This window comes from Lonchura striata, chromosome 5, assembly GCF_046129695.1.
Source record: "Lonchura striata isolate bLonStr1 chromosome 5, bLonStr1.mat, whole genome shotgun sequence".
In the NCBI taxonomy this organism is placed as follows: domain Eukaryota; kingdom Metazoa; phylum Chordata; class Aves; order Passeriformes; family Estrildidae; genus Lonchura; species Lonchura striata.
Genome location: NC_134607.1, coordinates 11,741,824 through 11,764,886, shown reverse-complemented (window position 1 = coordinate 11,764,886; position 23,063 = coordinate 11,741,824). Strand labels below are relative to the sequence as shown.

The 23,063-nt window shown below is 44.9% G+C and overlaps 1 protein-coding gene across 1 annotated transcript in view; it reads left to right on the top strand.

Annotated features, from left to right (window-relative positions):
* The window catches only part of SLC6A12 (solute carrier family 6 member 12), a 38,270-nt gene extending 15,740 nt beyond the window's left edge, over positions 1-22,530 (top strand). Inside the window, exons 6-15 of the mRNA XM_021535073.3 lie at positions 659-791; positions 3,656-3,790; positions 5,157-5,260; positions 6,721-6,845; positions 7,064-7,176; positions 7,889-8,026; positions 9,329-9,431; positions 15,561-15,661; positions 16,726-16,896; positions 19,503-22,530. Of these exons, the coding sequence (XP_021390748.1) occupies positions 659-791; positions 3,656-3,790; positions 5,157-5,260; positions 6,721-6,845; positions 7,064-7,176; positions 7,889-8,026; positions 9,329-9,431; positions 15,561-15,661; positions 16,726-16,896; positions 19,503-19,649 (1,270 nt within the window). The 3' untranslated portion in view covers positions 19,650-22,530. The remainder of the gene's footprint in view (positions 1-658; positions 792-3,655; positions 3,791-5,156; positions 5,261-6,720; positions 6,846-7,063; positions 7,177-7,888; positions 8,027-9,328; positions 9,432-15,560; positions 15,662-16,725; positions 16,897-19,502) is intronic.
* The last annotated feature ends 533 nt before the right edge of the window (positions 22,531-23,063 follow it).

Genomic DNA, 23,063 nt, shown 5'->3' with positions numbered 1-23,063 from the left:
CCTGCCCTGCTCCTTGCACATCCTATTTAGTGAGAGCTGCGGCCCCTCTGAAACAGTTGTTTGGGTTTTCTGTAGAGAGGGAAAGGGGACACTGAGGGAAGTGATTTTGAGCAAAATGTGCAGAGGAGTTGTAAGTTTGGGCTTAGGCTTCTGGGAACTGCAAGAGTTGCACTGCTGGGCTCTTGGGTAGCCTACCTTCTTGATGACGAATCTCCAAGGAAGGAGGCAGAGGGAAGGGCATGGGAATCTTAAAGATAATTTATGCTTACATATGGGTGCCTGTAGGATATGGGGAGGAAGAATGGTGGCCATGGGCGGATAGTGGCTTTGGTGGCCTGCTTTGGCTTGAGTTGTCTCTGCTGGGAAGCTGCCAGGCTCAGGGAGCAATGGGTAGCAGGTATTGATTTTGTGTAGTGTGGCATGGCACATTTTGTGCAGGGACAGGCATGGCACAATGGGTTTGGAGAGTGGGAGGGATTGGATGAGCCACAGGACATGGTGGAGCAGAGCTGGGACAATTTGCATGTCTGGGAGCCCTGGGCAGATGTGGTGTAGATAGGCTGTAAAGTCTTTGGATGGAGTAATATGGGAAAGGTCTGTGTGGGTGAGTGGGGTCTGGAGTGTTAATGCTTCTCTCCCTGTCCCTGGACACCGGCAGGAAGCGAGTCCTGGGGCTCACGGATGGTATTCACAAACTGGGCACTGTGCGCTGGGAGCTGGCTCTGTGTCTTCTGCTGGCATGGATCGTCTGCTACTTCTGCATCTGGAAAGGGGTCAAGTCCACAGGCAAAGTAGGAATGGAGATTATCCTCCCAGTCCATAAGCCTCCTTTACCCATCTTATATTTCTTCCTCAATCTCTTTTCCTTCTTCATGAAGTAGAGGCAGAAGACACAGCACCAAAGTAAAACTTAAAATCTGTTGTGGCCATACTGATGTACACCAGTTGTGTTTGAAACCTAAGAGGAAGAATAAATTAGTAGGTCCATCAGGGAGGGGAGAGTGGGGAAAGAATTGGGAACTGCGGGGAGTTTTGAGGCATATTTTCACTTGCAAATACCCGCAGTGGCTGATGGACTCTCCCCAAGTGCCGTTGGGAATCATCCACTCACCAATGTGTTGTCCTGCTGTGTCTTGAGGGTGTTTTCAACAAAATCCTTTGCAGTGGCAGACTTCCCATCCCTTGCAATTATTAAACACTTGAGCAAAACAGACAAGCTGCTGCCTGTAACCAGCTCAGAGAATAGATAATGAATCTCTCCTGCTTCTTTATCCTGCAAAACACTTGGGGTGGGAGAAGTGTCCTTGTTCTCTCTTTGGTGCTCTTTCTAAATCTGCAGGTTTTGGGTCAGTTCTTAACTTTCTGCATTTTGCTAATGAAGGTGGAGCCAATGCTTCATCCTGATGTTTATCCCATAGAGCAGATGGACTGGTTTTCCTTTTGGAGTGAATGAGTGTTTGATGCCTTGGACTGGGTACTAGGGACACTGCCATGGCCTTGACTTGCTCAGGACCTCTTTCTTTCCTGGAACTGCCATGAGATGGGTGGATCATTAATGATGCTTGATGATTAATGATTAGCCTTGTGGGTGTCCAGGGAATGTCCCAATAGCAAAGGGGGGGGGGAACCAATTTCTGCAACAGATTTCTTCCTTCAAATCACTGTCTACTCTTCACGAGTGTTCCCTTTCATACTTGCCACCTGTGTTTCAGTGTTAAATTCTATCTCCTAACTTAAAACTTCACTGGGCACCCATTGCAACAGAATGAGATAACAGCTTACTCCCCTGACTAGATTTTTCCCAGGTTTTGCTGATGACTGTTTCTTGCTGGTGCAGACTTGTTGTCCACCATTTCTGAAGGAAGGAGATCCAGGCTCCACCTTAATGGGGAAGAGGGGATGGATGATAAATGATGGCATTTTAAACCTTGAATCTTTGATGCCCCCTAATTTGAATACCACAGTGCCATCTTTGCAAGAAATTGGGTCTGAGAGGCTGTGTGATCTGCATAGAAGAATAATTGTTACCCAAGGTTCTCTTTAGCTCTCAGCCTTCTCCACTGAGTTTCTCCTTTGCATGGTTCTCCTGATGCACACTGCTTCCCCAGTGTGCACGAGTTACCTGCACAAGGAGAAAGCTAAAGTATTTCAGTCAGGCTGGTTTAGCTGACTAGGTTTGGCAAAACCAGACCAGAAAGTGAGAGAAAACAGTGACTACATATAGTAAATGGAATGGTCTTCCTGAAATTACAGAAGATTTTTCCGTCACAATTTTTAGGGTACAGGGCTATTGGCTATTTACTAGCCAGGTGTTATGGACATGGTGCAACAATAAGAGAGGAGTTTTCTGTTCTCAAATATACTACAAGTCAAACAGGCCAGTTGTCTTCTCTGCAAGCTGCAATTTTGAGTATTACGGGGGCACTGTAAAAAAATTCAATGGCTTCCCTCTTTTTGCTGACAATATACTAAGACAAGCATTAGGGAAAAGACCCAAGAATTCTGAGTAGGTGCATAACTTTGTACAACAGCTCCAGATTAAACAGGAGGTTATATTTGCCTAAAAGGCTGCTCTAATCATATAACCCTGCCAGATCCCTATGTTTCTGCTTCTGTGATTTAAGGAATCCAAATTTAAAGAAACCATAGTGACCTCAGGACAGTAATTTCAAATAATGCCATAAAGACTAATTTTCTTTTAAAAGCCCCTTTTTTCCTCCCCTATGTTTCTCTCCCTTATGCATAAATGTTTCTTAAAACTGATTTCTGATGGTAGATTTTAATACTTGTGCCCAAAGGAGTGTCATTCTCATTCAATCAGGGAACAGCAAAAGTACCATGTACTGTGACTTATTTGACCAATTATCACTAAGCACAAAAAGAAAAAAGTCATTTCAGGCCTATCACTATGAATCCATGGAGTAAACTAGCCTCCACATTACTTGGATGAATTTTAGTAATGAATAAATGTTAGGAAGTTGCAACTTGCTCACAAATATTTTGCAACTAGGAAAAAAGAACATGCTATATTAGAGAAACGGTTTAGAGATGATTAATTCTACTGTAATGTTTATTTATATCACACACAAAAAAAGAAGTAAAAATAGGTATTACAAAAATAATGGTCTACGTTTTCTTTAAATGCGTTGAGTTGCCCTCATTTTTTACCTGTGAGCTCAGAGGCATTGAAGGGATGAGAGTGACGCATGAGCACTTCTGGAAATGAGATGCCTCATAGGTGTCAAATTGGACAGCAAAAGTTGGTATTTAATTTAGAACGCTCTTGCTGTGCATAGGACCATTTTAATAACTCATTAAAACTCAGTGATGGGAAGAGATCTGGGTTTTCTGCAGCTCTTGAAAGATGAAGGGAACAGCTGCACAGCAGGGAAATTACACTGACTGGAAAGAGAAAACAAAGCAGAACAACCAGTGGCAGAGTTTTGGATGAAGAACAAAATGCAGATTAACTAAATCACCAGTGAGATGTAACCCTGATTACTTTCTTTCCCACCCCTCTTCCGCGTTAGCAGCAGCAGCTAAAGCCAACAGCAGAGTCAAGGAGGTTTGCTGGGGTGGGGGCCTGCAGAGGTGAAGTGATGCCTGCCCCCCCTCCCTGCTGACCCTCTATCCTCTTGTTTCCCTGCCCCTGCAGGTCGTTTACTTCACTGCCACCTTCCCATATGTGATGCTCTTCATCCTGCTGGTTCGAGGGGTGATGCTGCCGGGGGCTGCTGAGGGGATCATTTTCTACCTGAAGCCAGACATGTCCAGGCTGGCAGACCCACAGGTGAGGGGTGGTGTCAGGCAAATGCTGGCCACAAGAATATTCTCAGTGCTCTGGCATTTGGAGTGAGCATCTAGCTGTCATCTATGAAAGGAGCTCAGGTAACCAGGGTCCTTAAAACTTCTGAGAGGGGTCTAGTCCCCCTACACAGCACATCCTTTTTGCTTGTGGTCTGCAGCATGTGGGTATATTAGGTCATTTCCAGTCATGGGCTCAGCAAAACCAGAAGAGTATATGAAATATTTAGCATGTAACAGTTATTCTGGCTGTTTAATGCAGATAATTAAGGGAGAGGTTATATTATCCATCACTTTTAATATTTTCTGGCCTGGTTAGCACTTTGACTCCATCAACACCCTCCCACGACATAAGGGGTCCCTGTGCTTGCAGAAGAGACCAAAGGCATGCATGTAACATGGGCTGTGACCAGCTGGGTTCCCTTCACTTGTCCTGGGAGCTGGTCCCTGGGCAAGGGCTGGCCAAAGGGTCAATCGCTGTCCGTGCCTGAAGGGCTCCTGTGTACATGCCTATCTGTGAGAAATCAGTGTGAACTTAGGCAGCAGTGCCTGGCATCCCAGGGATTCTTTGAAGGCTACCAAATTCCAGCCTGGATGTTTGCAGCTGGGGCCTGCTTAGAGGAAAAAGAGAATGACTGGGGAACCTGGAGACCCTCAGAAAGGTGGGCTGTTTCCTTGCCTGCCTAAAACTCCCAGCTCAGGGCTTTCCCTGGGTCTGTGTGAGAGCAGAGTTGCAGCTCAGCTCTCCATGGAGGAGAGGGCTGGAGCAGTGGTAAGAAACCCCACTCAGCGTTCCCCATGGAATGCCAGAGCAAAGTGGAACCTGGGTATGTGACACCCCCCTGGCCTGCTATCTCTCATCTCAGCAATTTTCTGCCCTTCACTGTACACTGTGGCCTCAGAGAGGTGGAAAACTAGATCTGGGAGCAGGGAAAGAAGTACACAGATTGTTGATCACACTGTTATTTGGGGTGACTCACCAGTGGCTCTGCAAGGAGATTAATCATCTGGGCCATGTAGGGACCACAGATATCTGTAGTGAGAGTTTCAGAAGGAGTCATGCTATCGGGGATGCCATCTCTACCCTGAATGCAAAGGTGTGGGGTGGAGAAATGGTGTCCCCTTAAATGGGGTGTGAGAATATGGTCTCCTCTAGAGCTTTTTCCTAAAAGGCTTCCTGTTCTATAGCTCGGTTTTTCCAGATAGGTATCCCAGATTCTCCATTCAATGTAGATCCCCTTTCTATCTCACAGGGTTTGTTCTCCATGATTGGAGGAGTTATTGTTGACAGGGCACAGCCATTTGTTTATTTTGTTGCCACGTCTGAAGACCAGTGACCTTCTCTGTTCCAGGTCTGGATGGATGCAGGCACTCAAATCCTCTTCTCTTACGCCATCTGTGAGGGGTGCCTGACAGCTTTGGGCAGCTACAACAAATACACCAATAACTGTTACAGGTAGGAAAAGCCTGAACTCATTTCCTTCTGGAAGTTTTCTCAAATAGCATAAACGGCATCAGAGACAGGCTCTGTCCCTGGGGAAACCTTGGGTCATGTTGCTGTGACTAATGAGCTGTTCAAAGTGCAGAAGCTGCAGAGGACTCAGCACAGGGCTTGAGAATGGCTGAGGGAAGAGAGGAGTCCCGAAAATGGCTTTAATAGTGCTCTCCTTCACGAGCCAGTGTGGAAATGAGAGACTGGAGGAGGGGGAGGAATGAAAATGGAGAGTGCCTCCAGCCACTGTGTAGACAGCACACCCTATTTTGACAGAGTGAGTGGGCAGGGGTGACATGGCCAGCTCTGTCATCACTTGCTAGGCAGGGGAGGTGGTACAAAAGATGATGGAGCCTCCTGTCTCCAGTGCTTTACTACCACCAGAGTAATGTACTGCCAGTGGCCTTTTGATCTTATCAAGGAGATTAATCAAGTTTGTCTGGCCTTCTCCTTGCCCTTGGTTTACAGATCTATTTTATCCATGACCTGACATGGAGCTCAGCAGAGCCATCAGGACCATTTTTGACACCATCTACAGAGCCCTGAGAAGCAGGGACTTTGCTATGCTTTCACATATTGCTCCAGCACAGATTGTAAAATGGAATTGTGCTTGGGAGACAACAATCATCTTTCTTGTTGTCTGATAGGTGCTGCCATGGCTGTTGGTTGGGCAGTTAATACTTTCTCCCGGCTCTCCCAAAATATTTTCAGTCACCAATGAAGTGGTGTGCTGACACCTTCCTCTAATTTCTAAGATGCTTTGTGCTGGCAGCTTACATCTGAGTGTCCCAAATGTGTCCACAGTGCCTGCCCCATAGCAACTGATGCTGTGGGTCAGCTCTGGCAGATGCCTAGGCAGGATCCAGGGGTGTGGGGTTTCCAGCCAAGCCAGCTCAGAATGGTGCCCAATTTTTGCAAGGACCAAGAGCACAGAAGTTTCAGGACAAGTAGCATAGCACATCTCAGCCTCCATCAGAGCATAGCTAATAAAGACAGTGTAGACACCACCCTTGTCAGTGAAGATTTTTATTATCCTATTACCCTTGTTTTACGAGACCTGCTGAACCTGTATGTCTTCATGCTTTCAGATACTACTCTTTCTTGACTATGTTTCCTTTTGCAACCTCTTTCCCCTTCTAATTTTCTGTTTTCCTCATTTTCTCTGTTTTTTTCCTTTTCTCTGGACTCTTGTCTTTTTTTTTTATAGTTATGTGTGGTTGTGCCCCATTTCCCCACTGTGCCATGTGTAGTCCTGTAACTCTTGAACTCTTGGCTCTGCCCTGAGCATCTTAGTTCTGAAGGGTTCAAGAACAACATTACTGTTTTTTGGTAGTGCTGTCCAGCTAGGGAAGCACAGACATGATCCTAAGTGGATCCATTCTGCAGCAGGAAACCCCCATTTCTCTCTGGTCTCCTTCCTGCAGGGACTGCATCATGCTCTGCTCCCTGAACAGTGCCACCAGCTTTGTTGCTGGCTTTGCCATTTTCTCTGTGCTGGGCTTCATGGCTCGAGAGCAGGGCGTACCTATTTCAGAAGTGGCCGAATCAGGTAAGTTTTTCTGGGAAATTTCAGAGCCAAGGGAGAACAAAGAGCCTGAAGGGGAGGTTCAAAGGTGAAACCCAGGATGTTCTCTACATCCTCTATTACTATGAGTGTCTGCCGAGAAGTCTGCAGGACCAGTACTCCTCAACACAGCTTTCAGCCCTGGATGGTCAAGGAGCTGTGGCAATAGGAGCACACATGGTCATCCTGTGGTCTGTTGGCAGGTCCTGGCCTGGCTTTCATAGCATATCCAACAGCAGTAACAATGATGCCTGTGTCTCAACTCTGGTCCTGCCTCTTCTTCCTCATGTTGATCTTCTTGGGACTGGACAGCCAGGTACAACAAACCCCTCTCCTCGTCTAACGTGCCTGTCCCCACCCTGAGCATTCCCCATGGTCATTGGAAAGGATAAGGTGGGTCTGTGTTTGGTGGTACCTTAAATAAGTTCTCTACATTGTATGCAGCACTTTGACATTGTGAGAACTCAGAGTCAGGGCCAATGACAGGACAGTGGTTATGTGGGCTGGCATCTCTGCTGGCATCTATTCCCTGTGTTTATGTGAGGATGCCCCAGCTACATCCCTTCAAAACTGTGTACCCTGCAGAGTGAGGCAGAGCACAGAGCAGGACAGTCTGGGATAGGAAACTGGGCTGTTTTGTCCCAGCTGTGTCCCACCAGAGCAATCCCTGTGTCCTCTTCTCACTGATGTACCCATGTCTTACATCCCATATCCCTGTTATACCAGGAACAAACCCTGCAGAGTGCAGTGTGAAACTGCTGTTGGCATGAGGGGAGCAGAGGCTGTCCTGCACGTCCACCAGGCAGATATTTTGCTCAGGCTCTGCTCTGTTATACCCAAGCCCTTGTGCCTGGATAATCAGGCCTTTTCCCTCTGTTTCTGCTGGCCTTTGATAGAAGCAAGACAGATTAAAAGAAAAAATGAAAAAATGTGGATTTGGGTGGTGGGAAGACAAAAAGAACACTAAGGGGAAGTGCATGCTTGGGGAAGGAGAGACACTGATTTCTCTGACCTATTTTCTCCTGCAGTTTGTCTGTGTGGAAAGCATGGTGACAGCTATTATTGACATGTTCCCAGGAGTGTTTCGGAAGAAGGGGCGTCGGGAGCTGCTGATTCTGGCCATTGCAGTCATAAGCTACTTGCTGGGCTTATTGCTAGTCACTGAGGTGAGCAAGGAGTACAGGAGCAAGGAGCAAGGGTTGTACAGCTGAGCACCAAACCCCCTGCTACACAGTTCTGGAGGCCTGGGCAGAGACAGCAAGCTTGTCTTCAATGCTATTAATTGTCTCTTATTTCTAACCCATTAGGTGGTGTCTCTCACAGCTGGTGCTGCTTTGACCCTGTGACACTGGTGTTCTCACTGTATCAGTGAGCCTTCCAGAGATGCTGGTCCCACAGCCCAGAGAGGCTGCATAACACACGGCTTTGTGCAAATACCAGACCTGGGAACTAAAACAAGCTGAGTTGTTTGAAAACAAGCTCTTCTGAGGGCAATGATCATTTGCTGGCTGCTTTCCACACAAAGCAGAGCAGCAGGAGAGGAGCCTGGGAGTAATGGCTGTGCCATAACCCTGCTGGAGCCATGGGAAGTCTGTGATCTCAGGACCAGCAGGAGCAGAGCTGTGCTGGTGTGATGCCATGCACACGGTATTTGCACTGCTCTGCAGCTGACAGCTGCACCTCTTCCTGCATGATGCTGTGCTGTGCTCTGTGTGTACCACAAACTTGGGTGGGGGTCTTAGCACTCCTGTGCTGCCTCCATGACCTCTGAAGTGACAACTAATTCCTGTTAAACCCCTGAGGCACAGATGAATAATCCTCCAGCAGGATCCTGGCTAAGGACCTGCTAAAAGCAACACACACCTGTCAATTTGAGTGACACTGTGTCTAGAGCATTATTTGAAAGGATCTCCTTGATGTGGAGAGGCTTTGTCTTGGAGAAATCACATGAAAATCATCCACAGGCCTGTACAGGTAGCTGATGGCAACTCTGCAGGGGTTAGCTTGAAGTCAGAAGCAGCAGGAAAGCCACATGCCTCTGCCACTGCAGAGCTTGGGACTTGTGCAGTATGTAAGGTTGGATGAGGGTAAAACAAGGCATCTTGAATATCCTTGCTCAAGATCACAATTTTTTGGGTGTAAAGTTCTGCACTGCTACATAGTATTTAAAAAATGATTCTGGGAACTCCCTAACTGTTTTAAAACAACCAAACAAACCAGCTCCTGCTCCTAATGCACATAGAAAGCCAGCCTAGCCCAGTAGCGTCATAAAATGGTCATGAAAAACGCTCCTGCCACCAGGCTTTACTGTGTTTTTGGAACAGAGTGATGGCAGCCCCAAGAGGAAGCTCTTCTCCCACGTGCTCTAGGTTCAGTATTTCTGAAGTTATTATTTTGCTTGCCCCACTCATTTTTCCCTGACATGGAACACTCTTGCAACGGCTCTGTTTTCTCTACCTCTTCAACAGGGTGGCATGTACATCTTCCAGCTCTTTGACTACTATGCTGCCAGTGGCACATGCCTGCTCTTCCTGGCTGTTTTTGAAGTAATCTGCATCGGATGGGTGTATGGTAAGTGGAGGACAAAATCCTGTCTTATTCTTTATCAAGGCAAGAATGGGGGCTTGAGAAGTGAGAGTCAATAGAAAAGATCCTCAGGAGGTAAAGAAGTGCTGTAATTACGTTCTTTCTTGTCTAGTTTTCACTGTGTTTCCATGCAACATTCCCTAATTGCTCCACATTTAGTCTAGGAATGTTTCTTCTTTCTCTGTAGGTGCCTCATATTGAGTATCTTGCTGTTTTTCCCATCTGCCCCTTGAATTAGAAAATCAGCTATTGAGGAGTGACTGTTGTTCTTTGGTGTCTGTCCCTGTCTACTTACATTGTGCCTTTAGTTTAGTCCTACTAGTTAATTTAACACAAAATTCTGTGATGCAGACTTGCTATGTGTTACTTCTGTAGTGATTCCTGCTTCTGATTTACTCAGGCTGTGATGGCACTCAGAAAATAAATAGGAGGGACTGCTTTGGCTCTCAGTGAAGTCTGTAAGTGAATTACTCAGAAGCAGGATAAAACTGAACTTCATGAAGTATCAGGAGGAAACCAACTGTCAGTCTGTGCAGTAAGAAAGGTCTCCTCTGATATGCTAAAGGAGATCTTTTCCAGACCACAAAGGCTTTGGTTCTTCTTCCTGAAGCTTGTGTCAAGGCTGATGATTTTTGGGCAAAGCATCTTGTGTGTGACGCAGAGCATCTGCTCCCTCTCATTGCTTCATGGAGCTACATGAGCCTCATACCAGTAAGGATTGTGCACAGCTGTAGTAGATGACAGCTTAGACCAGACCTCAACATCCCATAGTCACACATCTGCTGGTCCCAACTACTTCAAGCAGCATTGCCATCATAGCCTCAGAGAAAGATTGCAAACACAGCATCATGTTGGGTCTCAATGGTGAGGAGTGGATGCTCATGAAGGAATACAGTAGAAGAAAAATTAGGAGTGGTACTTTCTGTGAATGTACTTCCAGGTTTTCACAACTTATAATAGAACCATAGAATGGATTGGTTTGGAACAAACCTTTAAAGGTCATCTAGTCCATGCTCCTGGCCACTTTCCACTTGACCAGGTTGCTCAAAGACACTCTGGGCAGCCAGTTCCACTGTCTCAGGATCTTCAGAGTTAAAAATTTCTGCCTTGTATCCACTCTAAACCTCTCTTCTTTCAATTTACAACTGCTAGTCCTTGTCATGTCACTACAAGCCCCCTTTATTAAAAGGCTGCAACAAGGTCTTCTTGAAGCTTCCTTTTTTCCTGGATGGACAGTCCAAACTCTCTCAGTCTGTATTCACAGGACAGGTGCTTCAGTCCTCTCTTAGTTTTCATGGTCCTTCTCTGGACCCACAGCTACATGTCTCTCTTATTCTGGGGTTCCTAGAACCAGATGCAGTTCTCAGCTTGTTGCACAGGAATTTCCAGTGCCAGAAGTGAAATCTATTTATTTCTCTTCAGTTATTTTTCCAATTGACTTGCTAACCATTTGTCATCCACCAAATACTGCAGCAAGGAGTTCCATGGCTTTCTCAGGTATTGTGTGAGGAGTCAGTTTCTTTTCCTTGTTCTGATTTTACCACCTGCCAATTCCATTTGGTGCCACCTTTGCCTTATATGCAGTCAGTCCCTGTGTGCTCCTTTTGGTGCTTATGGTTTTATAGAGGTTGCATTGGCTGTCGTGCAGTTGTTGATGAAGGGCTTACTAGTTTCTCCAAATGTTTTATGTATAGCAGGAGCCAATTGCTAGTTTGGATAAACTCCTCTCTTACTGAAAGCATAACCAGTCCAGCTGCTTGGTCTTGGGCTCCAGAGAATACAAGAGAAGTAGATCTGTAAGAGAGATTTATTTTAGCAAGATGTCCTTCAAGGGAAGCTCACCTTACAGCTTGCAGTAACAGACCCTGTCCAGATTTTAATTTTGAGTCACCTTCTGGTCAGTCCTTTTGGGATTTAAAGGGATGTGGAGATCCCCATCCATCTGTGACAGGATGGGGATCACCATTCTAGGTAAATTCATTAAACTGAATTATGCTTTGATGTTTAATGCCATTTTTACAATCACACAGGCCTTTTCTGATGACCCATGGAAAGGAGCAATTGCTGGCCATGAGTAACAGGAGAGGTGATTCTGCCCCAGCAGCCTCAAAGGGAGATGGAGTAGTTGGGGACAGAGAAAGGGCCCTTTTCCTCACCACCATGGATTCATTTGTGACACTCCATACAGTATGATTTTACCCTCTTGATCTTCTGCTTTGCATCCATTGGGATGGTTCTGGTCCAAAACGTAGTCAGAGGGCCAAGGTGAGGTGTTACAGTAGGGGAAAAAAGTGACTAGTGCTAATTAAAGTTTTTTTCCCCCAGCCTTGGAATTGGCAGAGCTGAGCCTCTTGCTTACACTGTGAAGAATTACAACATTTCTGCTAGCACAAATATGTGTTCTGAGTTTCCTCTCTCCCAGCACATATGCCAACCACCTACCACTTGGCAGCTTCACCCTGCTGCCAGGCAGTTGTTCTCCCAGAGACCTGAGGATTTCCTCTGTACTGCTCCCTGCCTGTGGAAGGATCGCATGGCACAGGACTTGCAGATCATGTTCCCTAGAGGAGAGTGCTGGAGGGATTCTGGTGTCCCACTTCCTCTTCTCTGCTCTCCTTCCACTTTGGGACAGGCAGCCCTTCTATAAGCAGGCATGGGGTTTGAATACTGAGAGTCACAATATGGTGCCACTGAAATGTGCTGCAGAGGATATTTTCCAGGCAGTCACAGCATGCACATTATGATTAGCTGCTCCAGGAGAAAGAAAGGATCTCCATCACTACAGGAGAGCTAGGGCTGAAATCATTAGGACTCTACACAGCTAAAGCAAACTGATGCCAGAGGGTACTTGCGGGTGGCCCTGGGGTAAACCTGTGTTGTTTAATGATAAATCTGTCTCTGGTTCTGTTGCTCACATGCAGTGTGACTACCAGCATGGTGTAGCAGCCTCCTCCTGCCTGGATCCTGCCTGTTGGGCTTGCTCTATCTCTGTGTGCTGAATGCTCTCAGATGCCCTGGCTAGGAGCAACCTTACGTACTTCTTTACAGGCCATATAAAGGGCCTGCTCTATGTGCCTGGTACCCAGAAGATGTGCAGTTGTGGTGCCAGGATATGCAGTTGTGGTGCCACCATGCCTCCATTGCTGGCTCTTTGCACATGCTTGGTGCAGGTGTTGATGCTGCAGGTTTGAGACAGAGAGGGAGCAGATACAAGCCTGGTACTGTGGCATGGAGCCACGGTCATCACCTATTGCAGTGTTGTGGATGACATTTGGTATAGATGAATGCAAATAAATGTAACTTGGGAGAAAAGACAGGTAGATTTTTTTTTTAATATATTACAAACTAGCAGAACTGTGAAACTCACTGTTTTTTGAATGTGGTAAAGGTAAAATTAAATCTTTGCCCCTTTTAATTGGGGTCTCATTTGCTGTTTTTATAAGCTGCATAAAATGAGAAAAGCTCTGTAAGGACAAGAGATAAGGATGTAAGTAAATCTCTAGTTAGGTTTGTGTGAAATTTATTCCTGTGAATTTACATGGCTAAATGATTTGTAAGAGGAGCACACAACCACTTTGAAGGTATATAGGATTGATCAGCACAAGGGAAGTGGTACCAACATTCATGGTTAACCATCCGATGACTGCATCCCATTTTTCCTTGACTTGAAATATTGGAGGTAAAAGCAAACATCTTTGTTCACTCCAACAAAAATCTCTTTGGGGATGTTTTTATGGTTTTCTCTGCAGGAGCTTTATCTAATCCTTCTGATGTGTTGGGAAGGAAGGGCACATTACTCCAGTATGTGTCCTTCAGCTTATAATTTGCTCAAAATGTCTGTGTTGAGTATTTGAACTGATGACTTCTTAAGCTTGATTACTTTTTCATCTGCCTGTGAAATGTAGAATATGTCCTGTTCATATACTCTCTGAGGATGTTCATGTCAGTCCCTATTGTATATCATCACATCACCCACTGACTGCTACAGTGGCTATGGAAATTTAGGACGTGGAGGTAGTTTTACAGAGAAAAGGGATAAGGATAGATGGAGGCACATTGTAATTAACAACACAAGTTGTGGGGTTTTCTTTTTCTTGATGGATAGATGGATGTGTGTTCTTTTTGTTTGGCATTTTTGTATTTCTTTAACTGATATGTCTCTTTGACTAGATCCTAGATCCAAATTGGCAGAGAAACTATCTACCATGAAGTTGTATTATGAATTAATCTGTCATATATCTGACATGGAATTGTGTTTCTGTGGAAGATACTGTGCTGTGCTCATACTCTAAATTGCAATTCACATGATGTATAGCTGTCTTTTCTTTTTTCACCCTGCGGAAGATTTTGGCTTTTTGGCAAAATTAATTTTATATACCAACTCCTTTCATCTGTTATATATTTTCAGAAATGCTATCTGAATCCTCATGATAATTACAGCTTGGAAGTTCTCTGGTATAGGCTGGGCTCCCACACAATATATATGCATGTCTCTTGATATACCACAGTTTGTTGTCTTTGCTTGAGGCTACTTGTTAACTTGCCAACTCAACGTCAAGAGGTGTTCAAAACACTATTATCCTCCCTGCAAATACTTCAAAAAGCTGGGTTTAAAAGAGATTTTCTGCAAGCATTAGTCATGGGATATAGAAAATAATGCAAAGAATTTAAAAAAAAAGACCATACATAATGTACTTTTGTAGAACTACTATATTTGAGGGAAACATAATATTAGAATTTAATTCTGAGGCAAAAAACCACAAACCAAAATACAACTCACCAAACTCCAAGCACTCAGAAGTGTGGCCAGCTCTCTAGGCATTTATTTTGCCTAGTCCAGCACTCTGGTGTTGAAATGTAAAGAAGCAAATTCTTACCATGTTTGCAGCCGGGAACTGTGGCCTGACCATGAGCTCACAGATGGATGAACATCCCCAAAAGCAGAATCCTTTAAGCACCATGACAGAGTTTTAATAAAGCAAATACAGTATTATTTCATCCCAGTGATGCTTAACTGGTAACCCCTTTTCTGGACAGACTAGCTCACTTTTTTTTTGTCTAATATTATTGTCTTATTTTGCCTGAGGCAGTCTGGTATATCTGGTCAGTTTTGGTTAGAAAGATGCTAGGGCACCTTATAAATGACTTTTTGATTTTTCTTCATTTTACCTCTCTTTCTGGCCAACATTAGGCTCCTGATACTTGAAGACATCCCAGAATTTATTGCAAGGTCTGCTGAAATCCATCTGCATTTTGTTGTTTCCCTCTATGCCACTGCATAAGTTTGCTCTTTGTACTTTTGGTTGGGAAGAGTCAGTGGTTAGAGTCTGGCTGGTGGCAGGACTTCTAGGTGCTTTTCTGAAGTATATCCCATTCCAGGTCACCATGAGATTTAGGTGGGTCCCACACACTGTGAACAAAACAATCCAGTAAGTGAAACTAATGAGAAGAGAAGGAAGAGCTCAAACCCTACCAGATAGCTCTCACTGGACAGTACAGCAGCACTTGCAGATGGAAAGTTTGATTTTCAGAAGAGTTTTAATTGCCAGGTTTTCTGAGTTTATGTCAATAATAAAATATTCTGTGGAAGACAGGCTCTTGAGATGACAGGGGTCCTGCCCAACTCAGTGGTGATTCTTGACATGACATCCTTGGTATACCAGCATGTTTATTTACAAAGAGAACGTTTTGTGAGGTATTCCCCACATTCTTTGCTCCTTTTAGCACTCTGGACTTACATGATCCCATATGCTTAACATGCAATAGCTTTCCTTTGCTGCTGTGTAAACCAGGCACCTCTTTTCCCTGTGCAGTCATTACCAGTGCATGGGGGCATCCTCTCACAGCTGCTGCTGTCTGAGGGACTATGCTTTTCTTCAATCTTTCTGACACGTATGAGTGAAATTGAACCCCTTCATCTCTACTTAGCCACAGATGGGCCTTTTCAATGCCAGAAAACCCCATCCCCTGCTGCTCTGTTATTAAGATAGCCATGTTTTCACCAGAAGTAAACACCAAGGATAAAGAAAGTTTGGGATCTGATGTGAGTCGTGGTTGAAAAAAACAAAACCCATCTGACTTACAACTTTGTCTCTGTGCTGGTTGATGGCCAAGGTGCCAACCGTTTCTATGACAACATTGAAGACATGATTGGTTTCCGGCCGTGGCCCTTGATCAAGATATGCTGGCTGGTGTTCACCCCGGGTCTGTGCATGGTAAGTGCAATTATGACACCATGACATATCACTCTGGATCCCCAAATTCTCAGTAGAAAAGGCTGATTTATCTCCAAGGTGCTGCTGTAAATTTTTCAAACTGTATGGAGAAGCAGAAGGTAGCTGAGGTAGCTATTTATTTCCTTTGCAAAGCCTTATGTTTTGCCTGGAAAATTAATTGAGCCTGAAAATCCAGTTGTTTATTGTGAAGGCAAAAGGAAATGTGCCCTCAAAGCTTGGAGAGGTTTGGTCAAATTACCTATGAATAGAAGACCAGTGAAAACTACCCTGTTCTGAAATACTGGCTTCAGTCTGTGTTCCTGGGACTACCTATGGTTCAGAAGTATCTTTATATAGCCATTTGCTTTCTGTGTTATCAAATCTCTTCCAAAACTTCTGTGACCATGTTTAAATAAATTCACCCAAATTCAAGCAAGTTCTTGCCTGTTTTGAATTTATGTAGTTTTGCTCCACTGACTTTTACATGCTTTATCAGCCAAATTCTGTTTTTGTATCTGATGTTGGGAATTGTTTTCTTTGACCTCAGTGGGAACACAGATGAGATCTATAGCTACAACTTACAAAAGATTCCTAGTTCTTTGTCCCCAGGCTTCAGCAGGACTTGAAGATCTGGGAAATTTTCAAACCAACCCAAATTGTCTGAGAGTTTTGTAGCTAGAGAGCCCCAGGAGGCTAAATATTTGCCTGTGTAGCTCCTCCAGAGTATTCCTGCCAGGCAGAACAACAATTCTTGTCTTTGATATGAATAAATTGCTGCCTCAGTGTTGCTGGACCCTCAAAGATGCTGCCAACTTTGCTTATGACTCTTCAAGAAGCCTGAAGGCTTTACACTGCCAAGATGCCTGGCCCTGGCTCTGAGAACTCTTTGTGCAGCCAGCACACACCAGCCTATGCTCGCTGCAGCAAGCAAGGTCCCTGCTGGCTCATGCAAGACAGAACACCCATTGCCACCCTTGCAGAGCAGCCAGTCCTTGCAGAGTGGCCAGGCTGCTGGCCTTGGCTGCCCCTTGGCTTTCTTTATGTTTATGTTTTGTGCTCTCCAGGGTGTCTTCCTGTTTTCCCTGATCAAGTACACACCCTTGAAATACAACAATTCCTACGAGTACCCATCCTGGGGCTACGTGCTAGGCTGGCTGATGGCACTCTCCTCCATGGTCTGTATTCCTCTCTATGCCATCTTCATCCTCCTGAAAACCAAAGGATCACTGAAACAGGTACTGGGATTGTGGTCACTGGGTGTGTTGCTGTTGCTCCCCAAAATGGTTCAGGATGGGCCCCAGGGAGGAGGTACATGGCACATTTCTGAGAAGGCAAGGGCTAACGAGAGTCACCTTTCCCCAGAATGCTCTGTAGCTCTTGCTGGCAATTTGGAGATCTTGGAGGGTTTCAGCACAGCTCCCAGGCTGATCATCAAATGTCCCATCTTCCATGCAGTGTTGCACCATCATTATCACAGACATATATATGGCATATATGCAGTAGATACCAATGCAAACCAAGTACAAAACCAAGATCTGTTTTTCCTTTACTTCTTGTGCCTTGTAGTCCTAGGTTATGATCATGTTCTTTTCAAAAAAAGTAATAGTTATTAAAGAGGACTTGCTCACAGACGTTTAAAGGCCTATCCTGTGCCATGCCTGAGCCTGTCCTCTTTCACTGTAGACATCTTTGTCCTTGTCCTAGGAAGAACTCTGTCTAGGGAGATGGAGTCATGGAGATGACACCTCATCTGACCCATGAAGAAAGATCTGAGTGACATACAGTACATTTAAATTTCTGCACAGTTTCTCTGCAGGTCCTTCCCTATCCCCACTGCAGCTGGTTGAGAGTGGGGTGGGCAGAGGGAGCAGGTAAACAGGAGCATCCCTGTGGCTGTAGTGTAGGTGTGACAGCCACATTGTGGGCTTATGGAGAGGAGGACCCTGCATTGCCAACACATCCAGTGATGAGCTGGGTACAGGAAATCTTTATTTGCTCCTTGCCTCAGGGAAGGTGAATCCATGGCTGACATGTCTGACTCCCCACAGCTCAGAAGCTTTTGATGTCTGAATGAGGGCTTGGAGCTGCCAGAGAAGTAATTGCCCACATGTTAGTTGCCCACCTGTTAAACGTGCAATATCTCTTACTGGGGGTAAAGTGCTTCAAGCCCTTGGACTGAAATGCTGCTGGGAATAGTGTTAATGCTCGTTGTAGAGCGCACCTGAGGAGTGGCCCATTTCAGATCAAGGGGTTTTCTGTTTGTCCTGGTTTACATTATATTGATTGAAATTTCCAGGGACTCCTCAGCTATCTTAGTATGAAGAAATTTCCAAGGATGCGGTTTAAGTGTAGGGGGAGGAATTGGCTGCTAAACCTGGGTTGATACAAGGCAGAATCAAAGCCAACCATGAAATACCTTCTAGGGTAGTTGCACCTGTTTTTAAAACAAAATTTCTCAAAATATACCTGTTATCTTTTTCCAGTCAGAATTGTAGTGAATTGATTTCCTGACACAAATTTCCAGGAACAGTCATTGAATATTGCAAACCATTCACTGAAAGCAAGTTTGTAATTGGTATTTATGATCAGTCACTGCTGCAAACTGAGAGCTCTTATTACACTTGACTGATCAAGAAACAAAAATGTTGTTTCCTAATGTCCCTGATTAAGACAGCTCAAGCGCCAAAGACTAAAAACTTACAATGAAGTACCCACAGAGCAGCTGCAGACCAAGGTCAGTTTTGAAAATCACGGGGCAAATAGTTTTGAATAAATGAACAAAATATGTGATTCTGGCAGGCACTTCACAAGTAGTGGGTGCACTAAAATTAATCCAAGGAGTCATAGATGAATTGCCTGTTCTGCTTGTAATGCACTCTTCATGGGAGTGGGCATGCACTGTCCTGAACAGCTCGTGATGGAAAAAGTTAGTAACAGTGAAAGTCAGGTTTCAGCTGGGAAATGATAGGCTGTCCCATGGAGCTGGCAGGTAGCTGCAGGACATCAACTGCAGGACAGAAAGGGAAACGAAACCGGGAACTCAGGAAGTCATGTGGCACCAGAGAGACTTAAAAAATGGGATTGAAAAGACCAGAAATTCACTGCAGAGTCCCTGTGAGCCAGCACTTTTTGCTGAAGAGCTCAAGATATTTTTGCTTTTAAGAATAAACTCCTCTAAGTTTTCCCAACACTGCATACATATGTGTGGAACAGCCTGTAGCACCCTGCACAGCACATGACAGAGGGAGCTAAGGGCAGACTGCTGCCTCACAAACCCTGCCTTCACTATCACAGTCTGGATGACTGGAAGAGGGGAGCTGAGGATGGTTTGGGGCAGAAACCAGTCTGCAGAGGGACTGCTTTACCTGGGAAATGCCATTGAGGTAGGTATTGCCTACCACCCTGTTTTGGATCACGGCAGGAGAAGCCCAGCATCTGAAGATCAGCCCATTTGAAAGTCTTTGCAGCTCCCACAAAAATCAATTGAAAGCTAGTTGGTATAGGAAAATAAAAGGTTTATGGTGTTTTTTCCATTGCCACAGAAAATGTCTGTGGTAATAATTGCTGGCATGCTCCCTCACAGTAGCAGGTCTGTGAGAAGTGCTGTACATCAGATTATCAATCCAAAACTCAGATTTGAGCACAGAGTCAGAATAATTGTCACTGAGAGCAGCTGAAGCGAACCTGCTCTCCTCCTCTGTTTCATGGCTGTTCAGCAGGAGAGGAAGAGGGAGCTGGGATGTGTGCTGTCTATGTGCCTTTGCCCACAGCAATGGTTGTGGATCACTATTGGTTGTCAGTTTGTTCATCAGCTTAATTAACAGCAACTTCCTCTCTGCAGCGACTGATGCAGCTGATTTCCCCAGCGGAGGATCTACCACAGCCAAAGAAGAAGCACATGGCAGGGCCATCCGATCTGAGGCGTGAGGGATGGTCTCCTCCAGCCCAGGAGCTGCTCAGCATCACAGAGAGAGAAACCCACTTCTAAGGCACCTGGGATGTTTCCTCCATAACCCAGACTGATTTGCTCTCTCCTTCCCAAAGTGGTTTCTTTTCCCTTCTCTCCTTCATGTCTGCAATGGAAGCATCTGGGACAATTCCTCTCCTTCCAGCCAGCTGGTTGCACCCACTGGCAACAGCATTTCTTTTACACCCTGGGGACAACTCTTCCAGCCAGCAGCTGTGGAGACTGTAGCAGGCTTTTGTCAGAAGCGCCCTTCATTACTGACACTGTTTGGGAAGAGAAAAACAACATTGCAGCAAAAAACAGTAAAAAAAAAAAAAAGGTGCATTCTTGTTGGGAGGAGGAAAAGAAACCACAGTGGTGAGGGTGGTGAAAGAGAGCAGAGATTAAAGGTGTAAAGGAGCCAAGTGAAGGATGCAAAAGCAGGAAACAATGAGGTGCTATCACGGGAAATAAATAAGTTGGTTCAGAAATACATAAGAAGCTGGAGGGTGACAAAGGAAAGTGCATTACTAGGTCACCTCTGTACAAGGGAGAGAGAGCAGGAATGTATCATAGCCAACGACAAAAGGAGGCTGCACTGTCACTAGTTACATCTTCAGCTGTCACTGGAAGGGAAAGGAGTGACAGGGTGCTCGACGCAATAGTAGTTGTTGATGATGGATCTCAAGGCAGTCTCAGTCTGGAAAAGGGGGTGAGGAATGACTATCTAAGGGAACTTGCTCTTGGTCAAAACTACACAGCCCAGTGAAAACACATCCATGAGTGAAAACAATAAATATTTGAAAATTCTTTCAGAAAATTCATGGAGTGCAGGAAAAGTCCCAGAGCAGTTGGTAAGAACAAGAAAAAAAGCTGCAGCACAGCTTGGAAAACGAGACCCTGAGGACTGCATGCCCACAAATTTAACTGCACTGCTGGGGCATTTTGTAGAGGAATTATAGAAGAAGTTGATGGGACTGATCCTGTGCTGCAGAGTAGCTTTGGGAAGAGGGTGGGAGAATGATTACGCTTCCTTGGCTTTGCTGTGGATGACTGCTCAGGGGATAAGGAAGACATAGTCAGGTGCAATAATCATCAGCTCAGGCAAGATAAAGCAAAATTAATAGGTAATATGGCTCATTGGAAGCAGATTGTGTCGAATGCAGGGTTGGTTTTTGGCAGGGTAGTCAAAAATGCGAGGCAATGGGTGGGAGGAAATATGCTCTGCTGCCGGGTTTGGCGCAGTGCCAGACGACTCTGTCCTGTGGAGGCTGGGGTTGTAAAGATACCTGCCAAATCCTGCTTCAATACCTATCAGAAATTCACATTTAAACCCACGAGAAAAGCCAGTGGCATGATGCACCTGGGAGCTTTGCTGTGGTCAAGGGTACATGCACTGCTGCATGGCTGTGCTGCAATATTGTTGCATCTAACCACGCCAGAGAATGGCCATCAAAATGAATCACAGATATCACAGGCTCCTTTCCCTTGTTTCTTGTTCCAAGTAATTGCCTTTCCCTGTGCTGTATGGAGATAAACCACCGACACCAAAAGTAAGCGCAGGAATCGGTCCTCATCTGTGCGCCTCGGTACCTATTCCAATTGCTATGGGAACCTTATCTGCTGCAGTTTTCTCTGAGTTTAGCTGGAGAATTAGCATAGGACAATCTTTCCCCCATTTAATTTCCTTTAAAAACTAAAAACTACAAACTGCTGCTGAAGTGAACACTGAAAGTCAAGTGCGAGAATTTGTACCTCTCACACATTATAATTTAAGATGTTTTACTGTGGAAGATGGAGAAGGCTGGTAAACCTCATTCACGTTCCCTGCAAGGGACTGCTGCACCACATAAGACATTATTTATTGTATTTTTATTTTTTGAAGAGCTAAATGTCATGATACAAATAGCTGTGAGAAGAGCATAGCACCCAGAGGCTTGAAGTCAGGCCTCATGGTAAGCAGTTTGGTGATTTTTCCTCTCCTGCCACCAATGTTACTCATAATTTGGTGGGGAAAACAGCTCCCCCCAATCTTGATTCCTCTACAATCCTTGGTAAGACATTAAGCCCCTTTGCTCCTGCTGCCATGCCTTTAAGATGTGAGGTAGTGTTGTGCTGTCAGAGAAATCATGGAGATCTGTTCACTTCTTTTTCTGAGGCAGTTGAGTAATGCTGCAAAAATCCTAGATACAAACAAGTAACTCTTCAGTTTGGAACACAAGTGTGGTGCTGTGTAATTCTCTGCATGAACTTATTGCTTATGTATAATCTGAAAATATCATCCCACCTCTGCCCGGAAGCAACTTATTTTAATAAAGCTAGAGGAGGTACTGGTGTGCCCATTGAAAGCAATCATAAAATTCCCAGGATCAGGAAATTAATCCAGTTTCTTTGGATGGAATTGACAAAATCAAGTCCAGGAATTTAAAGTCAAAGCTCAGTGACCCAGTGTCATTTAATTCTCTTTCCTTTAAAAATTAAACACCCACATACACCCAGCTGGGGAAACATGGGGATATGCCATCAGTGGCTGTGTTTTGCTGTGCGACCCCCAGCACAATTACAAACTGAGTAGTGGTTTGTTAAATTTATACAAATGTCTCAGGCACTGCTGCATGCATGTGACAGATCTGACAGGTCTCCATCAACCCCTGGAACTGGGACCTCTGGAGAACTCTGAGTCTGAAACTGCTCCTGTCCTGCACACCACCAGGAATGCACTACTGAAGGATTGGTATGGAGAGGAGAGAGATTTTTTTTTTTTTTTCCCCTGTAAATGTTGATAAGGTGTCAAGAAACAATGCACTTGAAGCTGAAGTCTAAGAGAAGGTATGAGGTTTTCATACTGTGCTGCTCCTCCAAGCTAAAATTAAAACACTCTATAAAGAAGAAAGGACATACACCTGTAAATGCCTAACTACCACTTCTGGGTTTCCAGTTTGTTTGTTGTTCTGGTTTTGTTTTTTGGGTGGTTTTTTGTTTTGTGTTGTTTTGTTTTTTCTTCATAAAAAGGCCCTTTTCACCCCTCTCTACAGAAGGAAAAGACAGGAACAGAGTTTGTTAAAAAAGAAATCAAGCCAAAAGGTCTTGTATTATCCTTCTCCATCCTGTTATTCCTGTTCCCTCCCCCCCTGCCCCCACTTCAGCCTTCCCTTCCTTCTTCCTTTGACAGTGACAAATGGCAAAAAAGAAGGAAATGGTCATTGAAAACTTGTACTGGACAAAATTTGAAGAAAGATAGATAAAACTATCAAATGTCACCAGGATATCTTCAACTTTTGTGACTCCAAACCTCAGCACAGTTTTTTAGGGGAAGAAGAATTGCAGTGGGAATTCTTCTCGGCTCTCAAATGTTCTTCTGTCCCAGGTGATCATGGGAGCACTCAGGCAAAGGACGATGACCTGCTGTAGCTTCCAATGAGCAGGAGGTGCAGCCACGCCCTTCCTCCAGCCCTC